Raw genomic sequence first — 16,467 nt, 5'->3', positions numbered from 1 at the left:
GTCCTGCCTTCACCCCATCCTAGGTGCTGCTATGGCTTTGTGGAGCCCACAGGCTGATGACCAGGGGGAATGGGAAAGGACCCACAGGCAGAAGAAGGGAGAGGAGAGAGGAGCGATGCTGGACTCTGCGACATTTAACCAGGGCGCCCGGCTGGTGCGCCCAGCACACCAACCACAGCAGGCCCGGGCCTGGGAGCCACACAAACCTGCCCCGGCCCTGCATCCCCTCAGCGCCCAGGATCGGTCCCATTGCCCCCCTGTGCCCTTAGGGGCCGAGGGGAGCTCCCTGCTCTCCCAGCTGGATTTCAACCCCACAGTATTTGGTGAGCGCTTGCTGCACACTAGGATTGGGGCACAGTGGAGACGGAGTCAGACAGAGGCTTGTCTGAGGAGCCTCGAGTCTAAGCACAGTCGCTTAGGACTGAATTGTGTCCCCTCAAAATTCCTATGTTGCAGCCCCAATGTGACTGTATTTGGAGTTGGGGCCCTTGGGAGGTAATAGGGTTAAATGAGGTCATCAGGGTGGGCCCCAATGCGACAGGGCTGGTATCTTATAAGAACAGGAGGAGACACCAGAGACCCCTCTCTCTCTGCACACAGAGAAGAGGCCATGTGAGCCCTCACCAAAACCAACTCTGTGGGCACCCTGCTCTTGGACTTCCAGGCTCCATAACTGTGAAACAGTAAATGTCTGTAGTTTAAGCCACCCCGTCTGTGGCAGCCCTAAAGGACTAACACACAGTCCTTCGAGGGAACAAGACCCTCGAAGATGGGGACACTGTGGAGCGAGTGAGCCCGAAGGAGGGAAACCTCTTGGGGTTAGAAAGGGGGAAGAGAGGCCAGGCAGGCAGAGAAGGGGGTGGGAGCTGGAGAGAGGACACCACTACCCACATTCAACAGGGAGCAGGAGGGCCAGCCCCTTACAGGCCAGGACAGGGGACCGGGAGAGGGTGACATTGGCTGGTGTGATGGGGCCTCCTAGAATGGCCTCTCCAGGGAAGAGACTGAGACACTGAGACTTGGAGAGCGGGGGCACACAGTAGGGCAGCAATGAGGGGCTGGGAGGGTGGAGCTGGCAGGGCTGAGTCACAGGGCACACCAGGGGCTTGTTACGCAACACCTACTGGGAATTTGCCAGTTCCAGGTCTGTCTGACTGCAGATTGGGGTGGAGAATGGCCCAGAGGGCATGAGGCTGTAGGCTGGGAGAAGAACCCTGCCTACCCAGCCCAGCAGGCCCTCCACTCACACAGCCCCGCAGCCCGAGAAGGGCCTAGGGACCAGGGGAGGTGGGGGAGCACAGCTCCTTCCTTCCTCTCACACCTGTTCTCCCACCCGCTCTCCAGCCCAGGGATGGCTTTGGTCCCAGGCCTAGTAACACAAGAAGACTTAGCAACCATCCTCACCTCAGTGTGAATTTGCAGTTCTGGGCTCACCAGTGTGAAATCGGGGGTGGTGAGAGGAGCAACCTGGAGCTGAGCGGGAAGATTCCAAGGCCCAGCTGCCAGGCCTGCCCTGCCCATACAGCTGCGGGTATGTCCACCACCCATGCGTGAAGGCTCCTGCCCACCCCAGGCATGAACTTGACCTCCTGTGACCTCTGCAGGTGAACCAGCTTCAGGATACGTGAGCAGCTGCCCTCAGCCACCTCCAGAGAGGCAAGCCAGGCCTGGGACCCTGTGGGTACCAGGCTGCAGCAGCCCCAGGGAGCAGAGCACCCAGGCCTGAGCCTGGAGGGGAGGCCCAGAGGTGGGGGCAGCCCTGTAAGAGCCTCCAAGCACCGACCTCGGCTCCTTCCCAGATCCGACAGATGCTGGTGTCTGTCCAGGAGGGAGTAGAGGCTCCAGGGACCTCTCCCAAGCAAGATGGAAATGTGGATTTTTATGTACAACCTCCTTCTTCTTAAATATTGGCAACTAATTTAGAGCCCGTCTCAGAACTCTGGCCATGCCCCTTCAGCCCATCAGCCACAGACCCGAGATGGGGAGCAGCCCATGGGCTCTGACAGCTTAGGCACCCTGCCGCCCCCGACTCTGTGTAGTGGGCAGACCACAGGGCCCAGAGCAGGCACATGCCCCCCACCCCAATCGCCCCACCCCCGCCCCTCCCACAGCTGTGTCCCCTCCCTTCCCAGAAGCTGTCTTCCAGCACCCATCCCCCTTCCACTAGCTGGAACTGGATTGAAGCTCCCAGGCCACACTGCCCACCCCCTGCCCCTCCCACCACCCCTCTCCGTGGAACTGAGTGGACCCTGGGCTGAGCCTCCCCTGAATCCGGCCTCCAAGGCTTTGAGGCTCACTCAGAATGAAACCCAGAGGTGTCACTGGCCACGGCAGCCTGACCCAGCCTTCCCACACTCCCTCCAGCTCAGATGTCAGCTGCTCAGGAGGTGGACCTCTGACTGATCCTCTCTGGAGGATCCCTGAGCTGCTCCGAGGGCAGGGTGGGGGTGACGGGGACTCTGAGCACACCTACAGAACCTGCCACACCTGGAGCCCAGCCTGTGGTCCCATCTGACAGGGCTTGGGGTGTAGTCAGAAGGGACCCTGGGCGCTGGAGACCTCAGCTGTTAGCAGAAACGGGAGCCCGTGGGGGTGGGCTTCCAGCATCCCCAGCAAGTCCCTGGCAAAAGCAGGGGCCCAGTAACTGTCAGAAAAATGAGTGAAAAACAGATCACTCTGTCCAGCCCCCTACTAGGCCCTAGGGATCACACCGGCCTCAGGGACAAATAGCCCTGTGAGTGACAGAAAGTCCTTCTCTGTGTCCAGCTGTAACCTTGCTCCCCCCCGCCAGGGTGTGCCCCTTGCTCCCAGGGGAGGCCTGCGATACCTGGGCCTGGGGCTCCTTCTCGGCTCTGGGCTCCAAGGAAACAGGTCTGCAGCAAGACCGGGCCAATGCTCCCTCAGGGCTGCTGTGTTAGGTCGCGGGTAAGAGGTGCCCCTGGAGTTGTGCAGAGCCCCCCAAGTGCCTACACACTGACCTGATGCTCCTGCCCAGAACTGTCCACCCCCCAGCCGACCACCACACATGGGAACACCAAGCCCCTGAGAGTGGACCCCATCCAGCCTTCAGGACATGCCAGGACCAGTGCCTGAGGCCTGGGGTCAGCTGCCCACTGCACAGCACAGCTCAGCTGAGCTCCAGGTCTGAGGCCGGGCAGTCTGGATCCCCTGCCTTGTCCAGGAGGGCCTGACTCTGGCTCTCCCCACCCCCAGGGGAGAGTGTAAAGAATCCTAAAATAAAGGAAGAGGGGGAGGAGAGACACCAAGAGAGAGCAAGTAGGGGAAGGAACTGGTCCTCTATAAATACCTAGCCCCGGCGTGTGCCCAGGGAGGCCAAGATTCCATCCCACCCACCACCCTCCAGTGTTACATAATCCAGCACGGGGCTCCGGGCTCGTCCTCAGGGACCTGTAGGCCCAGTGGGAGGCCACTGCAGGAGGGAGGCACCGGGGGCTAGGTACTCCTCTGGGAGTGGAGTTCTCAACGCCACCATGGCACCAAGAGGACTTGCAGAGCCCCAGGGCCAGACCTACTCTGAATCACCAGTGACATCCCACGGACACCGCCTGAAGGGACCCCAACCTCAGACCCCTCCCGACAGCCTCCCTCTGCTGCTCCAGGGGCCACATGTCAGAACTCAACCCCCTCCCTCTGGTCCCACCACACGTGGAGGAGGCTGTTTCCAGCCTCAGGAGGGGATGGAGAAGAAACCAGGCAAACCCCAAACTGACCAGGCATCAGAGACCCCCCCGCTGCAAACCCCCAAACATCTAGGTATCAGAGACCCACCCCCCAGCAAACCCCCAAGTGACCAGGCATCAGAGACCCCCTGCTGCAAACCCTCAAACATCTAGGTATCAGAGCCCCCCCCCCCAGCTAACCCCCAACTGACCAGGCATCAGAGAGTCCCTCCCCAGCAAACCCCCAAGTGACCAGGCATCAGACCCCGCCTGCAGGCCCACAGTCATGGAATGGAGGAAGAGCCTACATGGAGTGGCTCTGATGGCTGAATGTGACACTGCTCAAATGCCAATGCCTGGACACATGCCAGAGTCAGCCCATGTTCAAGCCCAATGTCAATGGTCACTCTGACATGGTGTCTCTTGTCACCTCAAACTTGGACACAGGGTCACCCCACATTAGGTGTGAAGTCACTGGTCACCCACAGCAAGGCACAACGTCCCTGGTGTCCACAGTTGGATACCGTGTCACTACTCACCTCAGCCCACACCTGCTGGACCCTCCTAGCCCAGGGCCAGTGTCCTCGGCCTCCGGGAGTGCTCTCCCACCCGTCTACCACCTCTCTCCGCCAGGCCTGCCCGCACCTAGGAAGCAGCCAGTGTCCACACGCCCGACAGGAGAGGAAGCAACAGGCACCCCCACTGCCAAGGGCCCCCAGGACCAGACTTCCCTCCCTATGCAACTCAGGCCACACGCCCTCTCTTCTTCCCACAGGAGGCCCAGTCTAGGGAGGGAGGACTCTGAGCTCTAATTACATGTCCTGGAAAGAAATCCCAGTTTAATGAGGAGCAGATGAGAAGCTGCGGTTGGAAATGTCCCCTTGGGGAGCCACCTGCCTGAGCTGGGACACCTTTCTCTGCTGTCCCCAACGACCAGGAAGGAAAACACCAGGCTGGGGCCATGATTGGGGGAGAGGGGGTGACTCTCAGGGCTTTGGGATTCTGGGGCTCTCTCCCAGTAGGAAGAAGTTCCCAGTGTCTGAGGGGACCCTGACCCTGTCCCAACTTCCAGCTGGAATCAACTCCTCAGGACCAAAGGGTGGGATGGGGGCTTTGGAGGGTATTGGGAGGATGGAGGCAGTGACGTGGGGACAGCCAGACACATGTGGGCCAGTTACGGACAAGCTGGGGACATTGGTGCCACATTCAAAGGTGCCAGAGGATTTCCTGTGGGCAACTGACCAGACCAGGGCTTCCTCCAGCCCCACCAGGTCCAAGCCCCCATCACCTCCAGCTGGGTTCCTGTTCCCGCTGTCAGCTCTGCACCCAGTACCAGCCCCTGCACTCAGAGCCTCCAGGGACCCCTGGGGCCGCTCTGCATCTTCACCCTGTCTCTCCTCCCTCTCCCTCCTCCACCGCCGCTCCTGCCTGCTCCTCTGCTCAAGGTGCTTCTCAGGGACCTTCCCTGACCCCAGTGAAGGGACAAACTTCATCCCCAACCCACCTGGCCTTCTGCTCATCACTGTACCTCACTGCCCCGCGTGGGGCGTTGTTTCTTCACTGTCTCCCCCGGGAGAAGGCAGCCTCCAGCTCACTGCTGTGTCCCAGCAGCCAGAGCATTCAACAAATGCCTCCCACAGGAACCAGTGATGGATGGCCAGATGGGCAAGGGGTGAAGGAGGGAAGGGAGCAGAGAGGGAGCTGAGGAAGACGCGAGAGGCTGGGATGCGGGCAAAGGGGGTTCCTCGTTCATTCACTCTTCATTCACTCCTCATGCCTCCTCTCCCTCTCCCTCCCTCTCTCTCCCCTATCTCATGCTATGTCCTAGGGCATCAACCCTCAACCTTCTTCCCACACCACATCTCTGCTAATGCGCTCACTTCCTGGTTCAATGGAAACAGACACAGGAGGATTTCTGCAACATCCCTTCCTTCTCCTCTGCCAACCTAGGTCACACACTCAGCTCCTCCTCCATTTCCTGCTGCTACAGAGAGACAGGTCCGGACCCCTTGGGTCCTAGGGTCCCTCATCCGCTCCAGGACATCACTCCAGCACTTTCTGTCCACATCTGGCCTCCCAGGCAGTAGCCCCTACTTAATAAAACTCTCCTGCACTTCATCTCCCCCCACCACTGCCCCAGTTCTCTGCCCCGGTTTGCTGTAAAACTCCCTAAAAGGTAGAACAGCTGCCCACAGGTGCTCACCACCCCCCCATTCCTGTGGGAGCCTTTCCCAGCAAGCTCTCATCCAGAACCCCTCACGTGCACATCACTGGATGCCATGCTTAACCGTCCATCCTCCTCTTCCTCCTGAAACACATCCACATCCACTCTCTGGTTCTCCATCCACCGCACAGGCTAGTCTCAACCTGTAAACTCTGGTGTCCCTGGGCTCAGTCACGTGCAGCTTCTCCTCCATAATCGCCATTCCCTGGGATCCTATCTGGTCTCAGGCTCTAAAGACCATCGACACATCTGTGTCCTGGTGTGGACACCTCCAGCCACGGCCTCTCCCCAATATCCAGACGGCCCATCCCCTCATGTCCTTCAGAAGTCACCTCGTTCCTGAGCCTTCTCTGACCACCCGACACAAAGAGGAACCTCCCAGCCCACACCTGCGCTCCTCACCCCTCTTCCACATGAGAAAAGGAAGTGTGGTACTTTTGTGTACGGCACGGTCTCCCAGAACACCTGCCCAGGCACCGCAATGCCGCTGTGAAGAACTCAGGTGGAAACCTGCCCCTGAGGAGTGTACATCCAGGAGAGGGGCACTGGGAGGCACACGTTAAGCAATAAACGTCCAAGTAAGTACAGCGCACGGTTACAGGACGCCCCTGTGGGGCCCGACACTGTCCCCTGGAATGCAGCCACCAGGGCAGGGGCTCGTGGTCTCGTCCACTGCTGTGTCCTCAGCCTCTGGCAGAAGCGCAACAAATCTTGAATAAACGAGTGCTTAAAGAACGACGGATGGCGGGGAGCTCAGAAGACAGCATCTCAAGTGGCCAGACAGATGCATGGAAAGGAGGGTCGGCGGAGGGACGGCAGGCAAGACAGCTCGCTCCTGTGGAGCCAGGACTGGGTCCTGCCCCCGACCCCAATGCCAAGGGTGAGCGAGTATATGGGCCAAGAGGCTTCCCCGAGGCCAGTGTGGGGACCCGGTGCCATGGAGGGTGCCTCCCCCGCCCTGCACACCACCCCAGAAGCAGAAGGGACCCCAGCGGGCCTCTGGAGATGAGCCTGGCTTTGCCAGGCAACAGGGCCTCCCCACCAGAGCCCCTCCCCTCCCCCCAAGGGGCCTCCAGCCCTCTGAGCACCAATTAAGTAAACCCTAATTAAAAACAACAAAATAACAAGAAATAATGCCCCCCATGGCTACCCACAGGGACCTCAGCTCAGGAGGGGTTGGGGTTAGGGTTCTTCCCGGGATTCCCCAGGGTCAGCACTCACCCACCCCGAAACGGACCCAGGGCCCCCCTCCACCATGCACCCACATGCTCATGCACACACGCATACGCATGCACACATGCACACACAGGTTCACAAGTCGCCATGTGCCGCAAGCAGGAGCAACAGAGCAGCTCCCCCATGTGACTCTGGGCCAGCATGTGAGGCCCCGTGGGACACGGATCATCCTCCCCACCTGGGGGTCCCCCTTCCAGCCCAGCGCCACCTCTGGGGTTGAGGGGCAGAGAGAGGGAGCCAGGAAACCATCAGTGCCAACTCCCAGCCCTCCTCCTGCAGACACAGAGAGCAGAGACTGACCCAGACGAGACACAGGATAGGGCAGAAAAGAGAAAGAGATAGAGGAAGAATGAGAGAGAAAAAGCAAAAAGACACAAAGAAACAGACATCGAGAGGGAAAGAAATATAGAGACAGAGAAGGCAAAGAAAAGATAACAGGTCAGAGAGGTAGAGAAGGTTTGAAATACAGAGACAGAGATCAAGAAAGTAAGACAGGGAGACGGAGGGCAGGAGAGACACAGAGAGTCAGGGAGACAAAGAAACAGGGAGGGAGACAGAGACAAGGAGACAGAGACAGAGAGACAGGGAGGGAGGGAGGGAGAGACAAGGAGACAGACACAAGGAGACAGAGACAGAGAGACAGGGAGGGAGACAGAGACAGCGGGGCAGAGAAACCCATGTGAAGAAGAAGAGCAGGGAGAGGTGGGGGGGGGTGGCGGGGAACAGAAAGAAGAGATGCACAGAGGGAAGGAGCTCCCGGGCCAGGGTTGGGGGGCAAAGTTAAGGTCTCAGGACCCTTGGGACCCTCTTGCTGGGGCTCCCAGGAAGGTGAGCCCATCCTGCTCTCCCAAGCCCAGCAGTGTGGTCCACAGCAAAGGGAGCGCAGCCCGGCACACCCCACCCTCAGGAGGCCTCTCCCAGTCCTTGCTGGGAGACCTAGGCTCCCAGGGCCTGGAATCAAGACATGCCCTCAGAAGACACAGGGGTCCTGCCCAGGGGTGGGTGGCGTCTCCTCCACCTCCCCGCAGGCTCCCAGCAGCCCAAACACTCGGCAACAGGGACCGCATCCCGGGAGGGAGGGTCCCACCACACCACCCAGCTCCAGTTGGCCCAAGCACAGAGCACAATGCTTCAATAACCCATTAATTCAGCAGACACTCCCTGAGCCCTCCTGGGGGCCGCCCCAAGCTAGGCTCTGGGGACATCCTGAAAAATAAGACTCTGTTCTTGTCCCCAGGGTCTGGCATCTAGAGGGAGGGAGAGAGATGTAAACACTCCTCGACAGCCTGCAGAGTGCCTGCTGGACCGCGGGGAGCACCCAGCACCCCCAACAGCATCATGGATGGGACCACGGGTCTCCACAGAGCTTCAGAGGGCTTTCTGTAAATGCCCCGACGCCACACCCCCCGTGGGGAGGGAGCATCCCCCACAGCAGGCAGGTGTAGACAGCGTCCACTGCACTGCAGACGCCATGTCTCTCAACAGAAGGCACCCCACTCTCTTCCCTTCTTGGTCAGTATAAGAAATGGAACGGAAATCAGAAAGCTGCCCAGAAAACCTATTAATTCCGATTTCAGAGGTGCCCATCCCATCAGTGCTGGTGACGCCGGTGCCACAGGCCCTGGACCGAGGGGAAAGCACGAGGCAGGGCAGGCGGGGAGGGGCTGCCCGCAGGCAGCTCCCTCATCTCTCCAGGGAGACCACCAAGGCAAGGCCAGCTCGGGGCACACCAAGCCGCCCCTGGGGCCCAGGCCTCAGCAGTGTGAGCAGTCGGGGCAGGCGACAGAGGGAGGTTCACTCACTCTGCGGGCGTCATTCAGGAGCCCAGAGGCCATTTAGCCAAGTCTGATTCTTCCTCACAGGCAGGCAGCCCATGGAGGCTGGAGTCCCAGACCTGGGGGCTTCCACAGTCACCCGCTCCCTCCTCTGCCTTCAGCCCAGACCACCTCTGCACACGTCCTCACCTGGCCGAGGCAGGCTGGGGGTCACGGGGCAGCCTCTGCCCAGCACAAGGTTGGAGGCCCCGGCCACAATCAACACTTCTTGGAAGGAGTGTTCTGGGCTGCAGTGGGGCCTGCTCCCCCCTCTCCAATCTGTGCTCAGAGCTTCCCCAGGACCAGGAGGCCCCAAGGAAGAACAGACTGCATCCCTGGCCCAGGGTGGGGCCTCTGGGACTTGGGTTGTGCAAACAGGTTCTGAAGAGCAAACTCCCCAAGCACTCACCCCCCACCGCCACCCCCACCCCCAGCGCCGGAGCAACAAGCTCAGCCCCAGCCTTCAGCCTGCTGGCCAGAGAAACAGGGCTGTGCCACCAGGCAGAGGGAGAGACTGAAGCCCCGAAGAGTGGGGGGCTCAGTGACGAGGAGCAGGGCGCTCTGCCTGCACTCCCACCAGGCCCATCCCCAAGTCGGTTTTCTAGATCTCCTGGGTTGTTTTGGGGGTCACAAGCTGGTAATTCTTAGGGTCCATCTGAGGAGGAAAGCGGTGGGCAGGACACACTGATATACACCTTCCTGGAGCCAGAAACCGTGCAAAACTGCTGTGCACAGGCTCGTGCGAGCGCAGCACTGGCTCCAGGGGGATGTTCCAGGGGCTCTCAGGCAGAAAATGCTCACACACACGAAAGGGCCACTCCCAGGTCGCAGGTCGACAGAGGCAAGGTTGGAGCCCAAGATGTACAAAATAAGGCCCAGAGCCCTCTGCTGCCCTGGGAAGCCCCTCCCCACGGTGACAGGGCCCCACACCCGCGGCTCCGGAAGCATCTCAGCTTGGGCACCTCACGGGGAGAATCAACCCCGCCCACACGGGATGCAATCAGAGATTTCCTCCCACACAGCCACCTGCACCCACACCCACCCGTCTCATGGGGGCCATGGGGCCACCAGTGTGCACACTGCTGCCCCACCCCCAGCCCCGTGCAGAGGGCACCCCGCTCCGGCCCGGCAGCCTACCCCGTGAGAACCACCACAAAATCCATGACGTTCCAGCCGTTGCGCAGGTAGGAGCCCTTGTGCAGGACAAAGCCCAGAGCGATGATTTTGATGCCCGCCTCAAAGCAGAAGATGCCGATGAAATAGGGCTCCGTGTCGTCCTGAGGAGAAGCACAGAGCAGGGGTCGTCACTGCCTCGCGAGCGGCAGGCCTGGCTCCAACCCCCCACCCAGCGCGACACCCCGACTTCTCCACTGTGGCATATGCGTCAAGGGCCTGTTTGCTCCTCTGCCATGTTCTCCTAACAGGGAAGAGGCCCTGTTCCCATGTCCTAGTCACCACAGCAAGGGCCCTGGGGCAGGGAAGCAATAATGATGAAAACAACAGCATTTGTGGGCTTTTTCTGCAACAACTTGGGTAACCCTTCCAATTCCCCATCGTATTAAGTGCTAGGATCATCCCCACTCTAAAGGACACCGAGGCACAGATATCAAGGAGCTGGGCTCGAGATTCCTAGCTTGTCAGAGGCACCAGATTCAAACTCAGAGATGATCTAGGTCTGATCCTGGGCCCCACCATCGCACAGGTTGTCTGGATGATGCCCAACTCCCAGAGCAGGGCCCAGGACCCATTTATTCATTCAACACACATCTTCTGGATAATAAAACACGCAAGTCTTGGTGGGAGCAAATACAGAGCCTCTGGAGGGCAGCAAGGAAAAGAATCCCAGGTGGAGGGAACAGTGTGAGCAAAGGAACAGAGGCAGGAGATGGCAGTGCTCTCTCCCCTCTGCCCAAGGCTGCATCTGTCACTCAGCCAACTAGGGTCAGGCCCTTCTGATGCTGAGCAAGGTGGGGGACCAGCCCTATGCAGCTTGGGGAGGAGGACACCACATGGAGACATGCACAGAAGGTGTGGCAAGTGACCAGGGCATAATACGCTTGGGGAGGGCGGCAGAGAGAACCTCCGTGCAGGTGAGTCCCAGGGAGCTGGACCAGGGGGATGGTCAGCATGGGAAACAGCCTGAGGGCAGACCACAGGTCCTGCACTCTAGGGCTGCTGCCTTAAGAAGCAGACAAATGGTTGGTGGGGAGGGTTTGCCCTCAGGACTGTCTAAGCCACAAGAGGAATTGCCCTTCAGAAAGCTGCTCTGCCCTGCCAGGGAGGTGCCGCGGCTGCAGGCCCTGGGGGATGGCCACCTTGGGGCTGCAGATGAGGGGTGCACCAGGCTGGCTCCCCATGGGTGCTGCCAGTTCCCACTCAGGACCAGCAGCCTGTGCCTTCCTCCCCCAAGAAGCCCAGCTCTCAGGGCTCTTCCCATACGAGCTGGTACACCCTCAGCCTGGGCTAACAGCAGTGCCTGGGGGAGGCCTCAGCCCCCAGGGGCCTACGCCACGGAACGAGCATCCATCATGGCCCAGCTCTCCCGTCCTGCCACTGGATGCTGACTCACGACGGGGATCATGCCCCCGGAGGCCACTGGGCTAGTTTAGTTGGAGGGTCCCCTCTCCCCGAGGGAAGAGGCTGCTGACCAACCGCCCCTGGGAAACAGCTGGGCCCCAGCAAACAGATCTTCACAGACAGCTTCTGGACAGACAGGAGAAGGGCAGGCCAGATCCGGGAGACCCCTCTCCTCACAGCTCTTCCCTCAGCGCCACTGCTGACCACACACAGCAAAGGGCCAGCTTGGGTCAGGGGTGGTGGGCAGGCAGCCATGGGCTTGGGTTTGGGGAGGACTGCAAGCTAGGGATTCAGGCCAAAGGCCACTCAGGAAATCGATGGGCGGGTGGGGAGTGGAGCCCCCAGAGACAGGGAACCGTGGAGGCCCCACCCAGCCAGGCTGGCAAACGACAGGAGGCTCCCACTCCCCCACCCATCCCTACTCGCTCCCCTGGCAGCAGCACCAGCCTCCAGACCTGAACCCTGCACTCGCCGCTCCTCTTCCGGCCTCCCGTCCATCCTGGGGGCCTACAAGGACTGTGCTGCCTGCAGGACTAGGCTCAGCGGGGGCTCCTCAGGCTTCCAGGCCAGCCAAGGGGCACATTCCACTCATTTTCCCAGCAGCTCAGCCTCCAGCCACTAGAAGTGTGCCCAGCCCCATCACCCCAAAGACACCCCCCCTCACCTACCCAGTGGGGGCTCGGACCTGGATGGATGATAGGCTGGCCCACTCGAGCCTGCTGCCCAACAGGCACAGGCCTGAGCCTAACAGCTGTACACTGGCCTCCCTGCCCTGGCCTCCCTGCCCCGCCCCCCGCCACCCCCTGGCCTGTTTCCCTCTGGCCCTACCCTGGCCAGACTCCCCTGGAGATGGGACCACGCCCTGTGGCCTGGTACTCGAAGCTCCCTGCCTGAACCCCAGTTTTCTCCCATTTTCACCCTCTTCTCCAGCCTCCAGAGTGGACGCTCACCTCCAGCACACAGCAGGCAAGGGGCCCACAGAAGGCAAGTGACCTGTCTGGCTCCACACCTAGGCAAGTCACCCACAGGGACCACATCCCACTCCTTCCTTTGTGGCATGGCTGTGCTGTCCCTCACTCTCCTCCTCCCCCGAGTCCCACAGCCGAAACAACCACCACCAACCCCCCACCCTACCCCACCCCACCCCACCCCCAACCCCCGCCTTCTGCGTGTCTGAGGAAATGGCTGCTCCACGAAACCTCCCCTCCCATGGCTGTCCACTTCCTTGCCTTCTCTTGGTGCCCCACCCAACTGTGAGCACCCTCTGGGTATCCGTGTCCCTTTCCCCACCCTTGGGCCTTCAATGGCCAGAGGAGGGGAGTTCAGAGCCCATACCAAGCACCCAACAGGCCCTGTTTCATCAATGCTTATTTCTGCTGAAGTGAGGGAAAGAAGCTCAGAGAGGACCAGTTACTTGCCAGGGTGTGGAAGAGGGATCAGCCTCTGGATGCCCGGTGCCCCAGGAGAGGCTGTCTCCTCAGGGATCTCAGGCCCTCCAGCAGCTCTCTGGCCAGGCCCCAGACGCTCTCTAGATCCCAGCACCTGCTTGTCCTTCTCTCTGCTCTGAGGCTCAGTCTCTCAGGCCTCTAGGACCCCACACCAAGCCCACTCAAAGGGGCCAGGGCAGCAACGAGGGCTGGGGGCTAGGGGACATGGCCTCACCTTTGTAGTAGGGCTCACCTCTCTAAATACCACTCTGCCCCAGCCCCTCCAGAGACCCTGCCCTGGCACCCTGACTCTCATGGGCTCTGTTCTTCAACGGGGTACACCACAGGGCTGTGGACCTCTTGGCAGGAGTGGTGAAAATGATTCAGGATGTTCGGGAAGAAAGTCTGGGAAGGAGAGCTTCCCATGGGAAGGGGTGGCCCCATGGGAAAGGGTTTTAAGCAGAAGCAGGGAAGACAACTCTGAAGGAGAGGCTGATGATCCCTAGACCCAAGGCTGCACCCTGGGGACTAAAGACTATCAGAGCCCAGAAGGGAGGGGTGAGCAGCCAGCCCACCCCCTACGAGGGGCCTCACAGAGCCAGACAGTCCTGACCCTGGGCCATTGTGAGCACCCCTCCCCCACCCCAGGCCTAAGGCCACGGCCCATTTGGGGTAGGGGTGGCTAGTGGCACAGAGCAGAGCAGAGCAGCTGCTGGCTCACGTGGCCTCTCTCAGGCCACTCTTCCCCATCAGAGGCTGAGCTGGCTACTCTAGCCCTCCTGCCCTTAAGGGAGGCGTCAGTCGCGGGTTCTGTTTCCTCCACTGAAGGGGAGGGAGCTGCCCAGACTGCCGTGCCCGTGCCCGAAAAGCTGCGCTCAACCACAGATCCTAAGGGCCTGGAATCAGACAACCTGCCGCCACCCCACCGGCTGCCCTCAGGCCCCCGCCGCCACCGCACTCACCAGCCGCTCGGACATGGGCGTCTTGTCCCCGTCTGGGAGGTGCTGCTCCAGCGCCAGCACGATACAGTTGGCGATGATGGTGGCCAGGATCATGTACTCAAACGGAGTGCGTGGGTTAAGGACCGGCCGCGAGGCGCCGAGGGGGAGGGGAGGAAGGGAGGAGGCCGGGGCCGACGGCGCGCAGTGCAGCAGCCACGCCAGGCCGCCTCTGGAGGGGCTGAAGATGACCGGTCCGGAGCCCACCCCCCCCCTCCCCGCCCTCACCCTCGGGGACCAGGTGAGGCGGGGCCTCTGCAGTCGCGCCGCCAGCCCCTCGGCACGTCCGGGGCCGTCAGCACCGCGGACAGCGCCTCCCCCGCGGCTCGCCCGCGCCCGCGCCCCGGGGAGGGGACTGCGCGCCCGCCGCGAGGCCAGAGGCAGGACCCCGCGCAGGCGCACACTCTGATCTAGACGCAGCCACATGTACCTACACGGCACGTGAACATGCATGTACTGAGAGGCCGAGCGCACGCACGCGCAGCGCCGGGTTCGTGTTCTGCCCGCACACACGCGCAGGCACCTGCAGCCAGGCACGCGCACGGGCTCGCGTCCACACGGTGCTCACACCTACACAGACACGGATTCGCCCTCGGGTGCCCTCCAGGCTGGCCACGCGCTGCACCTGGACCAAGGGAGCGGAGGACCGACTCCAGGGGCCGGGGGCTCCGCCCAGCGTCCACCTCGCTCCCGCAGCCGCCGACGCCACGACCCCACACACACACACACACACACACACGCACGCACGCACGCACACACACAGGCATGCACACGAAAGGGGCCCCGAGCCACGCCCCGCCCCCTCCTCGCCGAGCCGCGGCGGCCCGCTGCCCCTCTCCCCGGTCGCACCCCCGCCCGGCCCCGGGAAGATGGCCACTGGGCGCCGCACGCCACCGGCCCCCGCCCCGCCGCCCGCCCAGGCCGCCCCTCCCAGACCCCGCGGGGCGCGGACGCCGCCCGTCCCTGTCCCCGCGACCTCGGGCGGCCCCCGGCTCCCGCCCGGCCCGGCCCCCGGCAGGATATGGCCACTCGGTGATGCGCTTGGCGTATTTGCGGACGACGTTGTCCTCGCTGAAGACGAAGAGCGAGCGGTTGACGGTGAAGCAGTTCTGCTTGACCGGGATGGGGTTGTACAGCGCCATGGTCCGCGCGCGCTGCGCGATCGACTGCTTGTAGAGGACCCGCTGGCCCGGCTGCAGCCCCCCGGGGCCCGGGCCGCCCGCCCCGCCGGCCCCGCCGCCCCGGGCCCGCTCCCCGCCGCCGGTGCCCCCATAGCGGCCGCCCAGCTCGTCCCCGAAGCGGACCATGGCTCCCGGGCGCCGCGCGCATCCCCCGGCCCGGCGGCCCCGGCAGGGAGGGCACGGGGCGCGCCAGGCGCTCGGAGCGGAGCAGCCGCGCAGCCGCCGGACCCGCACCGGACCTCGCCCGGCCCGGCCGCCGCCGCACCCGACTCCGCCGCCCCTCACCACGCCCTATAAGGGGCCAGTCACGTGGCGGCGCCCGGCCAATCCGTGCCGGCCCCGCCCGCCCGCCCCGCCTCCGGCCGGCCGCCCCCGCCCTGTCACCGCCGCCGGGTCCCGGCCGCCTGCCCTCCGGGCAGCGCCTCGTCCCGCGGGGGCTCCTCGCTGCGCCCCAGGCTCGGCTGGCGGTAAGCGTGCGTCCTCCGCGCGTCCCGCCTCGCGTGCCGGCCGGGCGCTGGCCAGGTGCTGAAATGGGCGGCTGTCGCCAGGAGCTGGGCGGGGCTGGGAGTCCTCGACGGCCGTGCTCAGCAGCCCAAACGGACGCCTCCTTTCTCCCCTGGAGGCGTCACCAGCCGGGAGATGCTCCAGCCCAAATCGGGGAGGGCTAGGCCCCTGGTTCCCAGTCTCCTTCCACACCTCACTGCTCCCAGCGGCCACATCGTCAGCTCCCCTCCCCCTCGCTGCGGACCACCAACCTCTTCTAACGTGCTGGCTCCCGGGCCCTCTCCTCCCATCCTTTCGGTGTCTTCCACATTCTTATGGACAGTGCTTTCAACTCCCTGGTCTCGGGTTTTCAGGGTGCGCAACCCTGTCCTGGGGCCCCTCAGCCCTCAATCATATCCTAGACCTTCCCATCAACACACACTGAATCAGCTCCAAAATCTCAGTTCAGAGATTCCATCGTTCCACGATTCATTCAATAAAAATTTAAAGAGAGCCTGTTGTGTGCTCTTCATCCACCCATCCGTTCATTCAGCGTCTCCACTAAGCACCTATTTGATGCTTGGCACTAGGCTCCCAACTCTGCCTTCAAGGAGCTGACGTTCTTACACAAGGAATGGCAAGTGTTCTCCTAGTGGCTACTTTGTGCCCAGCACTGTTCTACTCGGTTCATGCACAACTTGCTCATTTGGTCCTCACAACATTCAGATAAGAAGCCTTCCCCGAATCACTCCTGGCGAGTGACAGAGGAGGTAAGGCAAGTGTCCCCTTCACCAGCACGCAGAGAGCAAATCAATACCGCATGCAGCGCCAGGCCGCAGTAAGCTGG

The 16,467-nt window shown here is 62.0% G+C and overlaps 1 protein-coding gene across 2 annotated transcripts in view; it reads right to left on the bottom strand.

Moving 5' to 3' along the window:
• CACNA1B (calcium voltage-gated channel subunit alpha1 B) overlaps positions 1 to 15,335 on the bottom strand; it is a 206,271-nt gene extending 190,936 nt beyond the window's left edge. For both annotated transcript variants that reach the window (XM_058524660.1, XM_058524661.1), the window contains exons 1-3: positions 14,980 to 15,335; positions 13,921 to 14,026; positions 10,092 to 10,231 (exon numbers count right to left, since the gene is read on the bottom strand). In XM_058524660.1, the coding sequence (XP_058380643.1) occupies positions 10,092 to 10,231; positions 13,921 to 14,026; positions 14,980 to 15,263 (530 nt within the window). In that variant the 5' untranslated portion in view covers positions 15,264 to 15,335. The remainder of the gene's footprint in view (positions 1 to 10,091; positions 10,232 to 13,920; positions 14,027 to 14,979) is intronic.
• Positions 15,336 to 16,467: the final 1,132 nt, after the last annotated feature.

The sequence above is a fragment of the Diceros bicornis genome, chromosome 28, assembly GCF_020826845.1.
Source record: "Diceros bicornis minor isolate mBicDic1 chromosome 28, mDicBic1.mat.cur, whole genome shotgun sequence".
Lineage (NCBI taxonomy): Eukaryota > Metazoa > Chordata > Mammalia > Perissodactyla > Rhinocerotidae > Diceros > Diceros bicornis.
The sequence above is the reverse complement of the archived record's forward strand: the minus strand, read 5'-3'. Positions and strand labels throughout refer to the sequence as shown.